The 16,905-nt window shown below is 46.9% G+C and overlaps 1 protein-coding gene across 2 annotated transcripts in view; it reads left to right on the top strand.

Moving 5' to 3' along the window:
* Positions 1-2,705: 2,705 nt before the first annotated feature.
* Positions 2,706-16,905, top strand: part of cemip2 (cell migration inducing hyaluronidase 2) — a 33,700-nt gene continuing 19,500 nt past the window's right edge. The window contains exons 1-9 of one of the 2 annotated variants that reach the window (XM_017451798.3): positions 2,706-2,915; positions 5,471-5,798; positions 7,600-7,740; positions 7,883-8,450; positions 13,237-13,406; positions 15,173-15,361; positions 15,972-16,141; positions 16,259-16,456; positions 16,668-16,873. In XM_017451798.3, coding sequence (XP_017307287.1) covers positions 5,492-5,798; positions 7,600-7,740; positions 7,883-8,450; positions 13,237-13,406; positions 15,173-15,361; positions 15,972-16,141; positions 16,259-16,456; positions 16,668-16,873 — 1,949 coding nt within the window. In that variant the 5' untranslated portion in view covers positions 2,706-2,915; positions 5,471-5,491. Of the gene's footprint in view, positions 2,916-3,532; positions 3,617-5,470; positions 5,799-7,599; positions 7,741-7,882; positions 8,451-13,236; positions 13,407-15,172; positions 15,362-15,971; positions 16,142-16,258; positions 16,457-16,667; positions 16,874-16,905 lie in introns of those variants that run through there. The other variant, XM_017451797.3, reaches the window with a different exon arrangement.

The raw sequence follows: 16,905 nt of genomic DNA, 5'->3' as shown, positions 1-16,905 counted from the left end.
TTTCAGCAGGATAACACTCCTTGGTCTGCAGAAATGTTTACGTGGGTGGTACGTGTCAAAGTAACTTCCACGTGAATATCGGGGCCCAAGGTTTCCCAGCAGAACATTGCTCGGAGCATCACACTTCCTCCACCAGCTTGCCTTATTCCCATCGTACCATCTCTTCCCCAGGTAAGTGACGCACACGCACCGGCCGTCCACGTGATGTAAAAGAAAAGGTGATTTATCAGACCAGGCCACCTTCTTTCATTGCTCCAAGGTCCAGTTCTGATGCTCACGTGCCCACTGTAGGTGCTTTCGGCGGTGGACAGCAGGTCAGCATGGGCACTCTGAAGGTACGTTGAAGCATACAGTGATTTTATCATGGCAAGTCGCTAGTCTCGCTACTATAAAGTTGCCAGTAGTCATTCCTACTACTGGTTGCCACAGTAACATTTATCAGCGGGTGGCGCAACTAACATTCAAATTTTGACAATAAACCAGTTTTCTTGCTGCTAAAATTAAACATTCTGGAGGGATGACCCTGTCGCTGGTTCTCCAGTTGTCCGTCCATGGACGACTTTTGGTAGGTACTAACCACTGCATACAGGGAAAACACCCCACAAGACCTGCTGCTTTGGAGATGCTTTGACTCAGTCGTCTAGCCATCACGATTTGCCCCTCGTCAAACTCACTCAGATCCTTACACTTGCCCATTTGTCCTGCTTCCAGCACATCAACTTCACAAAAATTGTTAAATAGTGGAATTTATGACATTAATACTGGAAAAAAACAACACCTGAGTATGGTGTACATATTCTTTATAAGGTTTATGCTCACCTTTTGGTTTTATATCTGCCCCAAGTAAGGTTTGTAACCTGAAAGGGTCACCTATGATCCCCAAGCATTGAGGTGGTGGGGGGGTAAAAATAACATTAAAAGTTTGAATACATCGCCCCCTTGTGGAGAACCTTTAATAACCTCACTAATGTGTAAAAGAATTGCTCTCGAACGTGTCGCATTTTTCAGGATAAAAAAAAGAAAGTGAAAAAATAATCTTTGGACGTGTCGAAAACAGATTAAAGCACTTCTCGTTTATTTTACAACCCAGAGGTCAGAAAGGTCACGTCAGGAGCCCGAAGGTGCTGCCTTTTGGGGCCTGGCTGAAGAGTGTAGATAGAAAAAAATGAGGATAAAACCAGTTCTTAAGCACTTTTTACCGTTAATAAGACTGAGTTGTGCTGACTTGTTATTTTATATCAGTATCTCACAAAGGGTTGAGGCTAGTAAAATGGACGGCCGTCGTGATGGATCCGGAGCTTACTTCGGGATCGCTGGGTGGGAAGTCTGTCACAGGGCACCATGCACACACGTTCACACACTCGTTCACACCTAAGGGGAATTTATCGTTGCCAATCCAGCCATTGGCATGTTTTTGGGAGGAAACCTGAGAACCCGGAGGAAACCTAGACAGACACAGGGAGAACATGCACAGGAACTCTGCACAGACAGTAACCTGAGCTCGGGATTAAACCAGGAACACCGGTACTGTGAGACAGTAGTATTGCCCACTGCGAGAGGTAAAGCTGTAACTTGAACTTTTAATGGGAAAGTCTTCAGGACAGGGGAATTTGTGGTTTCTCAGTAACGTGAGAATCTGCTTTTTTGTCTTATTAACTTCAAGAGAAGAGAAAATAAAACTGGTGAGGGAATGACTCGTCTCGACTAAATTATAGCTGCTATGATGTAACAGAGAAGTTGTTTTGCATACATTCTGCAACAGTAGATGTAATTGTAAACAGATAAAAAGTACAACTTGTCATCATTTAATATGTAATGTTATCACGTGTATGTTAGCACGTCCGCCTTGCACCTCCGGGGCTGGGGGTTTCGAATCCGCCCTGTGTGCCTGGTGTTTGCACGTTCTCCCTGTGCTTCGGGGGTTTCCTCTGGGTACATGGGTTTCCTCCATCAGTCAAAAAACATGCACTGTAAGCTGACTGGCATTACTAAATTGTCCTTATTGTGTGTGTGTGTGTGTGTGTGTGTGTGTGTGTGTGTGTGATTGAATCCTATGAAGGGTTGGTACCATGTCCAGGGTGTCCCCTGCCTTGTGCCCTGAGTTGCCAGACTCCTCCGTGACCCTGTGTAGGATAACCGGTACAAAAGATAGGGATGGATGGAAAAGGGTGGGTTAGGCGTTGCCAAACTGCTGTGGTAAAAGAGGAATAAAACACTTGGGCACGTGTCGTTATAGGAACTTATAGGACTTTAGTGGGGTAACAGTGACTCTGCTTCATCGCTCCACCCCATGGGTGATTATTTTTCTATAACAGCACGCCCCTAAATGTTTTATTCCTCACACATGACATAACTCTTAGATTTTAGATGAACTTGTATGAATGCTTGAAAACAATATATATATATTGCTGTATACTCTATATAACAGGTTAAGGTTTAAATATACGCCGTTAGAAAGCATTTTAAGGCACGTGGGTTTAAAATGATAATATGTACAAATAGAAATAAGCAAAATAAATAATAAGAAGAGCCGTTACGTTGAAGCACGTGTTGCGTGACGTATAGCTGAGAAGCTCCGCCCCCTGCTGTAGACGCTGCTGCGCTGAGAATCTCCGCCCCTTCTGTAGAAGCTGCTGAGCTGATAAGCTCCGCCCCCTTACGTAGCCGCGCCCCCTGCTGTCGACGCTGCTGCGCGCGGCTCCAGTTAGTTCATTTCTTCTCTGACACGCTGTCGGTGCAGAGCTGCCGGGGCTGGTGGATTAAATTACCCGAAACATGTAACCAAAATTATTTATTAAAAACAAAGATAAGCAGAAGTCACACTGAAGAGGTTTTTGTGTTGTTTTGGTTTGTGTTTTTGTTTCCACGAGGCCTGCGAAATGGCGAGCGCGAGCGCGGAGTGAGTCTCGCGGAAGGTAAGAGGAGAAACAAATCGCCTCGCGTGCACTGAAGCTGTATCACAGGGGAAAGTTTTACACTGATTTTGTGCAGAGGAATATCTACTTCCTGCTATTAACGTCGCTTAAAACGCCGAATCTGCCTCATTAGCTCCTGTTAAATCCGCTGTGATGTTTCGGTTCCAGCTCTCAGACCTGTAATAATCGTAAACCTTTCACATGAAGCCGAACAACAGCTGAGCAGAAATCCAGAAATATCTCTCAGAAAACAAAAACATCACACTGATGACAAACTGACAACAAAACCAGCATTAACAGACACCAAAATATTCCAAACAAACCTGAGGGCTGGCGTAAAAAGGAAAAAAAAACAAATGCATGTTTAGGTTTAAAGTGCGTCTGGAATATAAATAGGTGTTTCAGGGCTTTGTGTATCTGTCCTTATTGTTATGATACTAAATCTAGAAAATAAACAAACAGGTGTGAAAACGCAATAATAAAACCCACAACGAACATATTGACTCATTCTGTACTAGTCTTGTGTTCCGCCAATTAAACATGTTCTAGAATGTTAAGCCCCGCCCCAGGGGCGTGTCTTGCTCTATACTAGTAGCTTATATCTTGAGTAACACATGGTTTGCGAGTGGAGTATGTCCGAGTTGGTGTTTATTTGGAGGAGCTGTCGATCGTTTTTATACACTGTCCGGGATTTTCCATTAGTAAGAGCCGGTAATATCGTTTTATTCTACCGCCCGGATGTGTCGGATTTCTCCGAGCGACCGTTCTCTTGCCGACGTCTTTTAGACGTCGACTCGAACACACGCGGCGTGACGCCGTAAACGCGTCGTCCGGGATCAAAGTGTATCGGCGTCTGTGAGAAATCCTCCACAGTTTCTCGTTTAAACTCTTCTCTGATGTCCGTATTTAGTCGGTTCTCTAAGCTACTCGAACGCCGTTGGCTGTTGCGTGAATCGAGTCGAGCGCTTCGGCACTCTGTCACCTGACGTCCTCTTTCAAAAGGGAGTACGGAAACAAACCCTGGGATTTTCATTGGGAATTTAAAGACCGCGCGTACCAGGTTTAAATTCTTGATCCTGATGTCAGAGCTCTGCGTGTCAGACGATATCCAATCCAGATTCGACACTGATGATCCCGTAGCATCGCGGTATTATCCGGCTTTGATATTATCGGTCTTTAATATCGCGGTGCCATGCTGTAACGCGCACTGGTCCTCTGATCCCTGATGGGCGTGTCTGTGCGTGGATGAATCACGACAGTGACATGTCCTGACAGACATGAATCATATTTCCGAAGAAGTCCCAATAGCACTAGCGTGGGTTTGTTGAACCCTTTTGAGTTCTCTGCGCCGGACAGTTTCCTGAGCTGCGTTACCTCCTGATAATATCGCTCTTTTCAGATGGGACCTAACCGAATCCAGATGATCTGATTGGATAATTCGTTTCGGCTGACCTGTCTGACCGGTCGGCTCACGTGAAGCAGCGTTTATCCTCCATTTACCCCAGCTGCTGTTCCTACACCTCGCGGTGTGTGTCGTAGGCCTGCACAGTGTATCGCTTGTTAATTGTTGTTGAAACTTTGGCTGCGAATTTTTTGTATTCGGTGAGCGTTCTGAGGTAGAAGATAATTTTAGTATGCTCGGGTATGTGTAGTAAAATTCTTTATTCTTTTTTTTATCGTTATAAAACACACGTTTTGATAGAGAAGCACGTTGTGGTGAACCCTGTATAATAATCAGCATTTGGGCTGTGTTCACGCACTGGCTTGACCTTTTCACCTCCACCGTGACACAGAGTAGACACCGGTCCAGTTTGTTCGTACGTGCGCCTACACCGGAGACGTATCGCAAGCGTACGCGTGCCTAACAGTGTCGGGGTTTTACAAATGATTCGACTGTAACAGCTGCGAGAATGCAGGCGTCCTCGCATCTTGGCCGTCCAGGACTTGGACCGCGATGAAGGCTTGTGCTGGCAGCTCGTTCGGTTTGCTACCGCAAATATGGCGCGTTTGTTTTATTTTAACGACGTGCAGATGCTACACGAACGCGCCGTTATTCGTTTGGAAAGCGCCGGTCGTGTTCAACATGTACGTCGAGGCTGAGAGATTGGATATGAGCAAAAAAATAAATAAATAGTGAACGTAGCCTTGGAGTGCGTTTGTGTAGGATTGAGGGGGTGGACTCTCTCTCTCTCTCTCTCTCTCTCTCTCTCTCTCTCTCTCTCTCTCTCTCTCTCTCTCTCTCTCTGTCTCTCTGTCTCTCTGTGTGTGTGTGTGTTTGACTTAATGGGTGCCATGTGTTTGTGTAAATACCTTGAAAAATGTAAAATATCCACACATGGGCCCATGCCATGAGAACACATGGTGCCAGACAGCAGCCTGAAACTGAGAGTCGTTTAGCTGCAGTTGTATAACTGGATTGTCTGGACTGGATGTTCTGACTTAATACCAAAATATAAAAAAAACACGAATGGAATTAAAAAAAAATTGTTTTTACACGATTTAAAATGTATTGGTTTGTTTATTGGTCTTATTCTCCCTCCCCTCTCATCCTGTAGAAAGTGCCATTCGGCTGCACCATGCAGGGGAACAGAGGCCCCGGCCGTCTTCCCCAATTAGTGACTCCGTCCAACGGATCAGCGCCTTACACTATGACCCGGGTCGTACCTGTGAGATCTCCGCCCCCTGTCAAAGCCCTGCCTCCACCTCCAGCACGTCCGAAGCCACTGGCTCCGCCACCGGCACGACCGCCTGCCGTTCACCTTCCGGAAATCCCCAACTGGCAGCAGAGGAAAAACACGTACATCTGCACCGGGGTCTTCTTCGGCCTGCTCTTCTTCGTGATCATCCTCGTCATCAGTCTCAGCTCCAGCCAAGTCCTCGATAGTGAGACTCCACTGTAGTACTGCAGTAGCACATTTTCCAAATATAAACTGCACTCGCTCATCGTTTATTTATTTTTAAAAATCATTTTCCCAAATTGCTTTGTTCCTGGTTTTCTCCAAGTTGCCAGTTTCTACATCATCTCGACCCGAACGAAAAATTTGATAAAGATGAAATATATAGTGGTCATAGCTAAAATTTTTAACAATTAATTTCTTGACTAGGAGTGAATGTCTGGTAAGGACCAAAAAAAAAAAAAAGCGTCTCACGTTTGTTGGTAATCACAACATCCTTTTGCTTCTCATTTGCACATCGTTCGCCATACTATAATCCGAATGGGCTCGCCGGTTTCTAGCTGCTTTCACCAACAGTCCCCTCTGAAACTATCGGAACGGCAAGGCCAACTCGTTTGTTTGTGCTGTACACCAAAGACGTCTGGGTTTGAGATCAAAAGATGGATGTGAGACGAGAGTTTAGGATTTCAGCTTTTATTCCCGGTATTTACATTTACACGTGTTAAACAACATACATTTTTTTTTGTATCAGACCACCCAATATATAGGTGGGCAAAAGTATAGGAACAGATAAGTCTTCAAGTAAATTAAAGTAAATAACAGTACGGTTGCTACGATGGCCTTGAGACTGCAATTACCACATGCAGGTCTGCACTCGGGTCTCCTTCAGTGAACAGTGGACTAGTTCAACAAACAGACTTCACGTTAAAACCATAATGAACTTTCCTTTACTTTCACACTATCTGTCGTTACCCAGATGACGACGGGTTCCTTTCTGAGTCCGCTTCCTCTCAAGGTTTCTTCCTCGTATCATCTCAGGGAGTTTTTCTTCTCCATCGTCGCCACCGTCTCGCTCAATTCGGATAAATTCACACATTTAAAACCTCCATTCTGTGTTTATATGTTTCTGTAAAGCTGCTTTGAGACAACGTCCATTGTTAAAAGCGCTACACAAATCAAATTGAATATTTGATAGAGGGGGCTGTAAATATCATCGTGGGTATTCAGACCCGTTATTCAGTACGTTGTAAGTACCTTTGGCAGCAATTGCAGCTTCTTGGGTAAGTCTCTACAAGCTTTGCACAACTGGATTCTCTTCAGATCTGCTCGAGCTCAGCCAGATTCGAAGGGAAGCATCTGTGAAATGGATGGCGTATTGATGGATCCGGTTGGTGGCAGGAAGTCCCATTACACTAGAATAATTCTCATGTGTGAAACGGGAATCAAGATTTTGTACCCAAATGGAAACATGCGCTCTGAGAGACATGTACCTCCGTAGCATTGTGAACACGGTATGTAAAATAGGTTATGTTTGTTGTGTTGAAGCGCAGGTCCTGCTGTTGCTCTTTGAAGTCATCTCACTGTAGTCCGTTTCTCATACTTTTGGGAAATGTGCATGAATTTTCGGGGGGATAAAAGCCCACCCTGTATAACTCCACGTGCATGTTTCTCAGTAAGCAGACTTTCTGCAGGCTTTCATTAGCTCCATAAACACTCAGTAATCTGCCTCTAAATCCAACAGACAGAGCAGCACAGCTCCTGTTTCTGCACAGCATGAGAGATGTTTGATCCGCGGAACATACGAAACACTCTCCTCCTAATAAAGTCCTGTCCCGTTCTAATGAAGCGTTTAGGACTTTGTGCCGCAAAGCACTTGTCTAGCGTTGCCGATAAATCAGTTGTTGCCGAGCAAAACTCTTATTCGTCCTCTGGCTGCAGTTACTCTGAACAGGCTTTTGAAACATTAAGCTGTTGCAATAAGCATGAACTGTTTGTTCTGTGTGCTATAGAGAACTGTCCTGACCACAACCTGACCCTGAGTGACTGGAACCCGGGACAAAACCCAAAAAAGGCTGTGGTGGTGCGTAATGGACAACTGTTCAGGCTGACTGCATCAGCAACCCTCCACTCCCTCACCATCCAATCAGGAGGTAAGGTGTGATCATGTGACTCTGGAGACTGAGTGTATGTAACGCAGTGCAGCTATCAACGAAAACCAGGGGCGGTTTTTGCATGTTGTTCATTTTCAGCCACTTTTCCTGCCTATTCTGAGTAATTTCGCTGCCTTCACAGGGTCAGTGGTGTTTGCCGATCATAAAGAAGGTTCGTACAACATTACTCTACGAACACACTACATTTTGATTGAAGAAGGAGGCGCCCTTCACGTCGGTGCCCCAAAGTGTCGCTATCGTTCCCACGCCACCATCACGCTGATGGGCCGCTCAGACGATGCCTCCGTTTCGCCCGTGCCCGGTTTCGGTCGCAAGTTTGTGGGCGTGCGTCCCGGTGGCACGCTGGAGCTCCACGGCCTGCAGCGGCCATCCTGGACTCTACTGACACGTACCGTGCCTGCCACAGGCCTGGCAGCGGGCAGCTACGCCTTCCAGAGGAACTTCAGCCGGGGGATCAACCTTCGCGTGGTGGACCAGGACACGGGTGCTTTGCTAAGGACAGAACGCTTCGACACGCACGACTCGCAGAACGACAGCAGGAAGCTGACCCAGATGCTGCAGTTGCTGCCACGCGGGCGCATCGTCGCTCTCGCCGTGGGCGACTCGGCCGTCAAGAGCCTCCTGGACGAGACCAAGAATACCATCCAGGGGCTTCTGGGCAGCCGCCATGTCCGTGAGCTCAAATACAGGTACATGTATCCATATAGTGCCAAAGTAATTCTAGTGAAACAAAAGGAAGTGTGAGAAGTGGAAGTCTGGACTTGATAAAAGGTCCCAGGAGTTAAAAAGGGTTCATCTGCACATGGAGCTAATTAACTACAGCAGTATATAGCGCTAACAATCATGTAATGTTAACGGTGTGCAGGTAAATGTAATACGCGTGTACGGATCTCATACTGGGTATACCGGGCCAGAACGCCTGACTGGATCAGCATTGCATCAGATTTGACACACTTTTCTCCACATCTTCATTACATGGGTGAATCGCACAGTGGATAAATATCCAGGATTTCCCCCCTTAATTAGAACTGACAAGCGGTGACCTGCTCTTGTGGCTTACAATGTACAACGATTTAAAACAAAATACATTCCTCACGTCTCCAGATTTTATCGAGCTGATGATGCCCGAAACACAAAGAGAGCTGACACAAGATGTCATGGTCTAATAGTCTTATGAGAGGTCTTTCTATGACGTCTTGGGTGTTATAACAACTACACAAGTATTTATATTAGTCTGTTGAGAACAATAGAAGAGGAAACGAAACTAACATGTTCGCTCTGATAGACCATGGAAAGTGTCTTTGTTCCATACCAGCTGCTTCAGTCAGTCCTGACTACACTCTTGGGCAGAAAAATAAATGGCCCTATGTCCTTTTCTCATATGTTTCTCAACATGTTGCGAATCGTTCAAAGTTAGGACCCCATAACCGTTACGCCTTTCGTGTAGGTGCGCTCTGCGACGAGTTATTGGTGCACGAATCTGGAGTGACCGAACCGGCCGATATTAATCGACACCCCTGGAAACTCCGCCCCTTCCCATAGTCTCACGTGAATCTCTGAATACATTTCTTTGCACTGCTTCCTGACAGCCGTTCGATCAGCTGTGTCCTTTTGTTCAGTGCTTGTACTTTGTAGAACAAACTGTGGTATTGGAGTGGTAACGCCAGACGTATCGAGACCTACTGGAAGTACAGGCGCACAGACAGGCGCACAGACACACACAAAGACCTCCAGTGTGGAACCAATTGAGATGTTTGCCATATCCGCACTGTAATGGGTCGCTAATGGGCCTTAGTTTCTCTGCAGCACTAAACTTTACTCCATCCTGGCATCTTACCTTGGAAAAAAATGGTCCAATGGCCTTTCCCTCCCATGTTTCCCCTCTCTGTTTGTACAGGAAGAGCACCACTGGAGGGTTAGGCAGGCATGATTTCCAGGATGTGTGCTGAAAAATGAGCTGACTTTTGCATTTCTGTATAAGATTTGTCTGAACAAAACACACAGCCTGTACTGACCTGGCAGTCAGGACCAGCTCAAAGGACACGTCACACGCACACAGTGTGGAGTGACCTTAAGATGCCGGATGCAAACGTTTGTACCCGTTGAGCTCTAAAATGCTTACACACACCCCACCACCAAGCACAAACGCACACTCTCTGCCCTTTCTCAGAAATTCTGTCTCTTCCTCTCTCTCTCTCTCTCTCTCTCTCTCTCTCTCTCTCTCTCTCTCTCTCTCTCTCTCCCTTGTCCTTTTTTTTTTTTTTCCTTCCACCCATCTCAGCAGTCTTGACTTGACAGTGCCTTTGAAGGCTTGGCATGAGCCCTCACCAGTGGCCCCCCTGCACAAACAGAAACATCTGGCAGAAAACATGCGTAACGCACAGGCCGAGTTCCCTCCTCTCCGCACACACTTTCTGATACCTCAGCGCGGGGGGTGGGGGTGGGGTTTGGGGTAATAATGGTAATGGGTGTGCGTATGATTCATGAGGAAGCTTTCTGGTCAGAGTCTTAACGCGACATAAAAAAAGACCGCCGTGGTTATTATTAGAACTGAAACCCCCCCTCCCCCGAGAAAAAAACCCCAAAAAACCACAGCTTGTTACAGAGAAAACCGTAAAGCGAAGCCTCCTCTGTCCCGAAGACTCGGATACAGAGCGCCTTCGCTTTAACACGTTAATACATTCATCGACACTCTGACTAAACAGAACCGAGTCTATGACAGCACTGTCGTACGACTTCGTTAAACAAACTGGGATGAAATGCCGGGCAGTTATCGTGGTGAGAAAATGTAATGCTCAAACCGAAGCAAAATGGATGACGAGCTCCGGTTTGAAGCTTGCACGTTGGCGAGTTTTACAATTTCTTTTTATATTTTTGTGGGAATCACGCTGACCGTGCTGTAATCTGATTAGAGAAACAATAAGCCTCGAAAAAACAAAAAAAAACCCTGGATTGATTTTGTGTGACTTGCGTGTTGGAACTTGGTGCCGTTTCTAGTCATGTGCCGGAAACCAACGCCCCGGTCTCACCAATCCGTCTGAACTCTTCACTATACCCAGGTGGCTGTTCTGTTCCTTCAACAGGAAATGGATGTTATTGCTTGCATTTGGTGTGATTTTGATAGGAAAAGGACAAATCCTTCCTTTCTGTTCATTTCTTCCTGATCTTTGGACATCTTTGCATCACCCAAACAGTACAGATTGGGGCGGGGGGTGTTTACTTTTTATTTCTTTGGCAGATATTTTGCATTTGAAGCACTGACTCTCTGGAGAAAGACGGACATTTGCGTACCGTAAGATGTAAGAGTGCGAGTTGTTTGAGTTTGTCGTTTAAGGGACATTTCGTTGGTGCTAAAGTGTTTCTGAGATAAAGAAGGGATCGTAGGGTTTTTTTTCTCTTTTCTTTTCCAAAAGCAGCCACTCGCTCAAGCAGAAATGAAGTAGGACTTAAGAACTCAGTCATAAGAGTCTAAAAGTAGCAGTAGCATTAAAAGCAGAAGCTCAATAAAGCTTAACTAGCCTGTAAAACTCTCACTCCGGTGGCAGGTTTTCTCTTAAGCTTCACAGGGACACGCTTAGGCTAGTCATCGACCATTTCACATTTCTGCCAAAGACTGAACGTCATCCTGCGCTCTCTGTGTGTGTGTGTTTGTGTGAGAGAGAGAGAGGGAGAGCACAAGAGATGGTATAGTATTAGCCGCTGGCATTAAAGCATGGCGTAACGTGTTATCTATTTGTAACCTATATCCTGCAGAGCAAGATATCAATCTCAAGCATGATCTCATTTGCTATAAAAGTCTTGAAGTTCAGTTATAGGTATGGTTCGCGTGATTCTGCCGTGGCAGGAAGAGACTAATTTGTCGACTTAATCTGTCATGAAGCCCGATGCGTGCGGTGACCCAGAGCCACTTCCACTTCCTCAGTGCCGTCAACACTTCATAGCGCAGGGAGCTGAGCACGGTTCGGCTTCGTCTAGCATTCCACTTTTCCGCACAAGATAACAATGAAGAATAGCCAGTTCGTGTCCTTGAAGGAGCATCGGGTTCATGGTATGCACACTGGCTTCGGTTGTTAGTCCTTCATAATTAGGAGGACCGCTGTGAATAGTCTACACATCCTTTAAGACATTTCACAATCTCAGTTAAACGGTACTGTGGGACCGTAGAATGCAAAATGCTTACTTTTATGGAAGGAGTCTCCAGTGTTGGGTCTTAATAACAGTCAGTAAGTGTTCCACCACAGTTCCACAGGAGTTTGTGCTTTCTAGAAATCAGTGTTAGTGTTAGTCTCCCACCAGTCACCGTCAGAAGTCATGTGATTTGCTGAATGGAGTTGACCCGTGTACCGTTAGTGTCACATGATCTCAATATATAAATACTTCTGTTCCTGGAAGAGGTTTAGACAACATAAGTATAACCTACACACGCCATAAAGGAAGACATTCTTTAAAATAAATAAAGCTATATGAAATCCAAAATTGAAGTTTTATGCTTTGGCAGAAAGCCCATACTGCTCATCGCTTTGAAGACGCCATCCCTACAATGAAGCACGGTGGCGGTAGCGTCGTGTATCGGGAAAGCTTTTCATCAGCACGAACTGGGAAACTAGTCAGAATTGAGGGTGAGATGGATGTATGCAGCCGAACACAGGGCAATCCAAGGAGACCTGTTCCAGTCCGCAGGAGACTTGATACTAGGGTCGGAGGTTCACCTTCCAACAGGCCAGCCACCCTAAACACACTCCTCTAAACCCTGATCTACACTGGAGTTGCTGTTCACCAACTACGCGCTGCATTCAGTCTGACGGCGCTTCAGCAGACTTACCAGGAAGAATGGGAAAGAACCTTCTTCTTTTCACGTCGAGGTTCCACTTTCGTGGTGGAAGGATTAGCCGCTCAGCAGTACGATACTGAACGTTGCCCAGGGTGCGCGGGGGAGGCTCTTTCCGTGCACACACACTCACACACCCATTCATACACTACGGACTCGCCAATCAGACTACCACGCATGTCTTTGGACTGGGTGAGGAAACCGGAGTACCCGGAGGAAACCCCCGCAGCACGGGGAGAACACGCAAACTCCACACACACGAGGCCACGGTGGGACTCCAACCCCCGACCCTGGAGGTGTGACGCGAACGTGCTACCCACTGAGGCAAGAAGCTGATCGAGACGTATTTCACATTTAGTGAAACTTCACCGTTATCTTTGTAGAAAAACGGATCTAGATTACAGGTATAGGTAGGGCTGCACGATATGGACAGAAATAGCGTATCTGTGATTTTGTTTTTTGCTACACTCTCTGACGCAATATATAAACTGATAGTGATCAACACGAGAAGCGCCATTCCTCAAGAGCAGTCTGCATTTAATTTAAACCTAAATAAACATTTAGGAAAGTGATGAATTGGTAGAACTTATCATTACAGAATTTATTTGAAGTTTCTCTCCCCCCCCCCCCCCCCCCCCTCTTCGCAGGCAGGCGTGGGCGCTGGTGTCGGTGGTCGGTGGAGGAAACGGCTCATGCGTAGAGGAAGTACGTGAACACGAGAACCACGACACGGGGGGAAAGGCGCTGGCTCGGCGAGATTTCGTCACTGTGGACGGCGTGCGATTCTTCGTGTCCGCCTACAGCGAGTGGTGGAACGGCAAGTTACAAAATCAGTGTCGAGTCACAGCACGATGATTACCTACAGTCACTCCAACGCCTCTCCTTTTAAAATACCATGAGCTGACGCTAAAGTGTGTATCCGCTGTCGATTTTTTTACACTGTAATGTTTGTTTAAGTTTTTATGAGCGCACGGTGTTGTAGCTACTTGTTTACCTGTGCTACTGATCGTAGCGCTTCACCGTTAGTGCTTCCAGGAGGTAGAGAAACAGTAGGGCCCTAAATCATGTCAAATGAAACGGCTTGACCTCAAAGCCTAATACACACACTCGCTCATTAAACAGCTCTTCTTCGAAGGAGATGTTTTATTAGCACGGCTGTTCTGCCTCCAGCAGGCTTCCCTGCATTTCTGAGAGCACTGCGGAGTTAGCAGGCAGTAATATTAAATCAGTCGCTCTATTTTTCAGAATGTTTCAATGGCAAAATGTGAAATAAATAAAACACTTCGGGGGGTGGTGTTAAAGGAAAATAGTCAACGTGACGCGGATTTACCGTCACCGTGTCAAAGTTGTTTCTTTTCCAAGAACTGCTTCCCCTGAAGTGTTTTATTCCTCTTATGCGAAAAGCTAACTACGACGCGTCTTGATCTCATCCGTTTATCGCATTTAACGTCTGCGAAACAAGTTAGTTCCTGCTATCTCTATAAACAGCCTGTAAAAAGTTGTTCCCTCTAGAAATTGAACAAAATACAAACCTGTGATGTGAACTGAACTATTGTCAGAACTGCTGTTCTAGAGAACGAATCAGCTTTCCTCTTTCTGCATCGTGAAATAAAGAGGTGGTGTCGATATTTTAATTTGAAGCGCCCGTGATAAAAGAATACACCCAGTGTTGAATATCCTGTGACGTCGTATAACGATTACTGGCACAGTCTGTTACCGAGACACAAAGACAGCTCTGTGCGCCAGGTTTCCTCCACCTCCAGCTATTAATGCTGAATTATCTCTGCCCACGCAGAACACTGCCGTTCTAAACGAGCGGCCCGTAGTGACAGGACGAACCAGGCTGACCCGCTGAGACGGACAGCTCTTTGGGCTGGAAATGTTCCTTGTGGCATCAATTACGTCGTATTAGAGCCATTATAGGGTTGCCTCTGGGAGTCGCACGCCAGCACGATAAAGACGGCGTGTAGCTGTAGCGTCTTTGATGGCACTCCTACGACGCAGCACTCGGCCGTGAAAGCGTCGATGCGTGCTGCTTGAGCAATACTTGCGTCATGCGAGTTTTCGTTGCTCAAATGACGAGAGACAGGAAATCCGACCGTACCTTCAACGCTGAGGTAATATCCGTCGCACAGAATTAAAACACCTCTTTGTACACGACCATGCTTTATCGAGGTTAAAGGTCGCAAGACACAAGGTCATTACCCGGGTGGTCATCTGTCGTGCGTTAACAGTGGAGCAGCTTTAGTAATAACAATGGCGCATTTTTCTTCACGAGAGCTTCTTCAGACGTTTAAAATTTTTTTTATTTTTTTTTTACCACAACCAACGGAACCGCATTCATAAAAGACGCGAGTCATGTAATTGCCCCTAACCCTGCTGTTTAAGAGAGCGACCTCATTAAACTACAGTCATTACTGCTTTTCTGAGCTTTCAGAAGTTTCCAGGCGTGTGTAGAAACATGCAGAGGAGCCCAGGGGCAGGGAGGGAGTGAGTGTAGTGCACATGTAGAGTTAATCAAAAGACATTTCAGTCCTTTCATCAGCTGATATGTTCTTTTTGTTGAACCCTTTTGTTCCCCAGGTTACCCCATTTCGGGATTCCAGGTGGACGTGGTGGACCAGGTGATCCTGAACGTACAGGACGACGTGAGCGGCTGGAGGCCAGGAGACAGGATCGTGGTGGCCAGTACTGATTATTCCATGCACCAGGCCGAAGAGTTCACACTGCTGCCCTGCCCCCACTGCACCAAAACACAGCTCCGGATACAAGGTGAGAGACGCCGTGTGTGTGTGTGTGTGAGAGAGGACTGATCGCTTTACTGTCGGACAGGGCTGTCGTGATTTTTGTCGACTTTTCTTGGCAGATTTCCAGCTTATGTCTAATCACCGAACCTCACTGTGTTTATTTGAATTATTTTCAGCTCTTGCCCGAGGGACATAATGGGGGGTGGGGCAGCTTTCGACATAAACACCATCTTCCTCAGAGACAGGAAAAGGGTTAGAGGTCCATCAGTACAGAGAAAGAGAGCGATAAATCCCCGCTATCTCCAGAGATATACTTCAGATGTTTTGAATGTTGGTGTGTGTGTGTGTGTATACACACTCTTTATGCTTCCTGTGGTGTGTTCTTTTGCTGTTCCTGAGTAACAGCAAAAAAGAGACTTGGCCGTTATTATCAGTCGACTCACACTAGGCGTTTCGGTATCACTACAACGGTCACAGTTTATAATGCAGTCTGACACGGGAAGGTCGTGTGAAGTCCAACACAACTTACTGACTTCATGCCTGCTCTGGGTGACACCGCTTCAACCACTCGGAAAGGCATGCGCACTCTTCCTAACGGTGGATCGTGTGTGTGTGTGTGTGTGTGTGTGTTTCAGGGAAGCCTCAGTTCACTCACATGGGTGAGATCGTGGACGGCGTGGACATGCGCGCTGAGGTGGCTCTGCTCTCCAGGAACATCCTGATCCACGGAGAGATGGAGAGCTCCTGCTATGGGAACAACTGGTGCCAGTACTACACCCACGACACCTTCGGAGGACACGTCAAGGTCCGATGATGAGCACGAAACAACTGTAACAGAGGATATTAGGCGGAAACACACAATACACCTGAATATGCAATTATTATACACTGGTTATGTGTGTGTGTGTGTGTGTGTGTGTAGATCCTGGGAAACTTCTCGTCAGTGCACATGTCTCAGGTGGAGCTGAAGCACATGGGACAGCAGGCGGAGAGGGACAGCCACCCGGTCCACTTCCACATGTGTGGTGACGTGGACGAGGGCCGCGCCTACCTGGACTCTCTCTCCATCCACCACTCGTTCTCCCGCTGCGTCTCCATCCACGCCACCAACGGCCTGCTGGTGCGTGAGACCGAAATAATGTTAACCCCCGCACGTCTTTAGCGGTCACGTCACCACGCCGCCCTAACGACGCAGCCACTTTTACCCTCACTCGAACCGCTCCGGGCGTCTCGGGTCACGGCCGCGTCTGCCGGAACCCGTGTGAGCGGCGTTTCATAAAGTACACACGTTAGTCAAGTGCATCCTCTCTGCTGTTTGTGTGATGTCTCAGGTAAGGGACACGGTGGGATACGACACGCTGGGTCACTGTTTTTTCCTGGCGGACGGAATCGAGCAGAGGAACACGTTTTACCACAACCTGGGATTAGTGACCAAGCCGGGGACCATCCTGCCCACGGAGCGCAACGACACCATGTGCACCAAAATACTCGACCGAGTACATCCCGGATACGTGCCGTCTCCCGCCACCGAGTGCAAGTACGACCTCTCTCGCACGCGCTCTCTCTCTC

This window comes from Ictalurus punctatus, chromosome 22 (assembly GCF_001660625.3).
Source record: "Ictalurus punctatus breed USDA103 chromosome 22, Coco_2.0, whole genome shotgun sequence".
NCBI lineage: Eukaryota > Metazoa > Chordata > Actinopteri > Siluriformes > Ictaluridae > Ictalurus > Ictalurus punctatus.
This window is presented reverse-complemented; position numbering and strand designations above follow the sequence as displayed.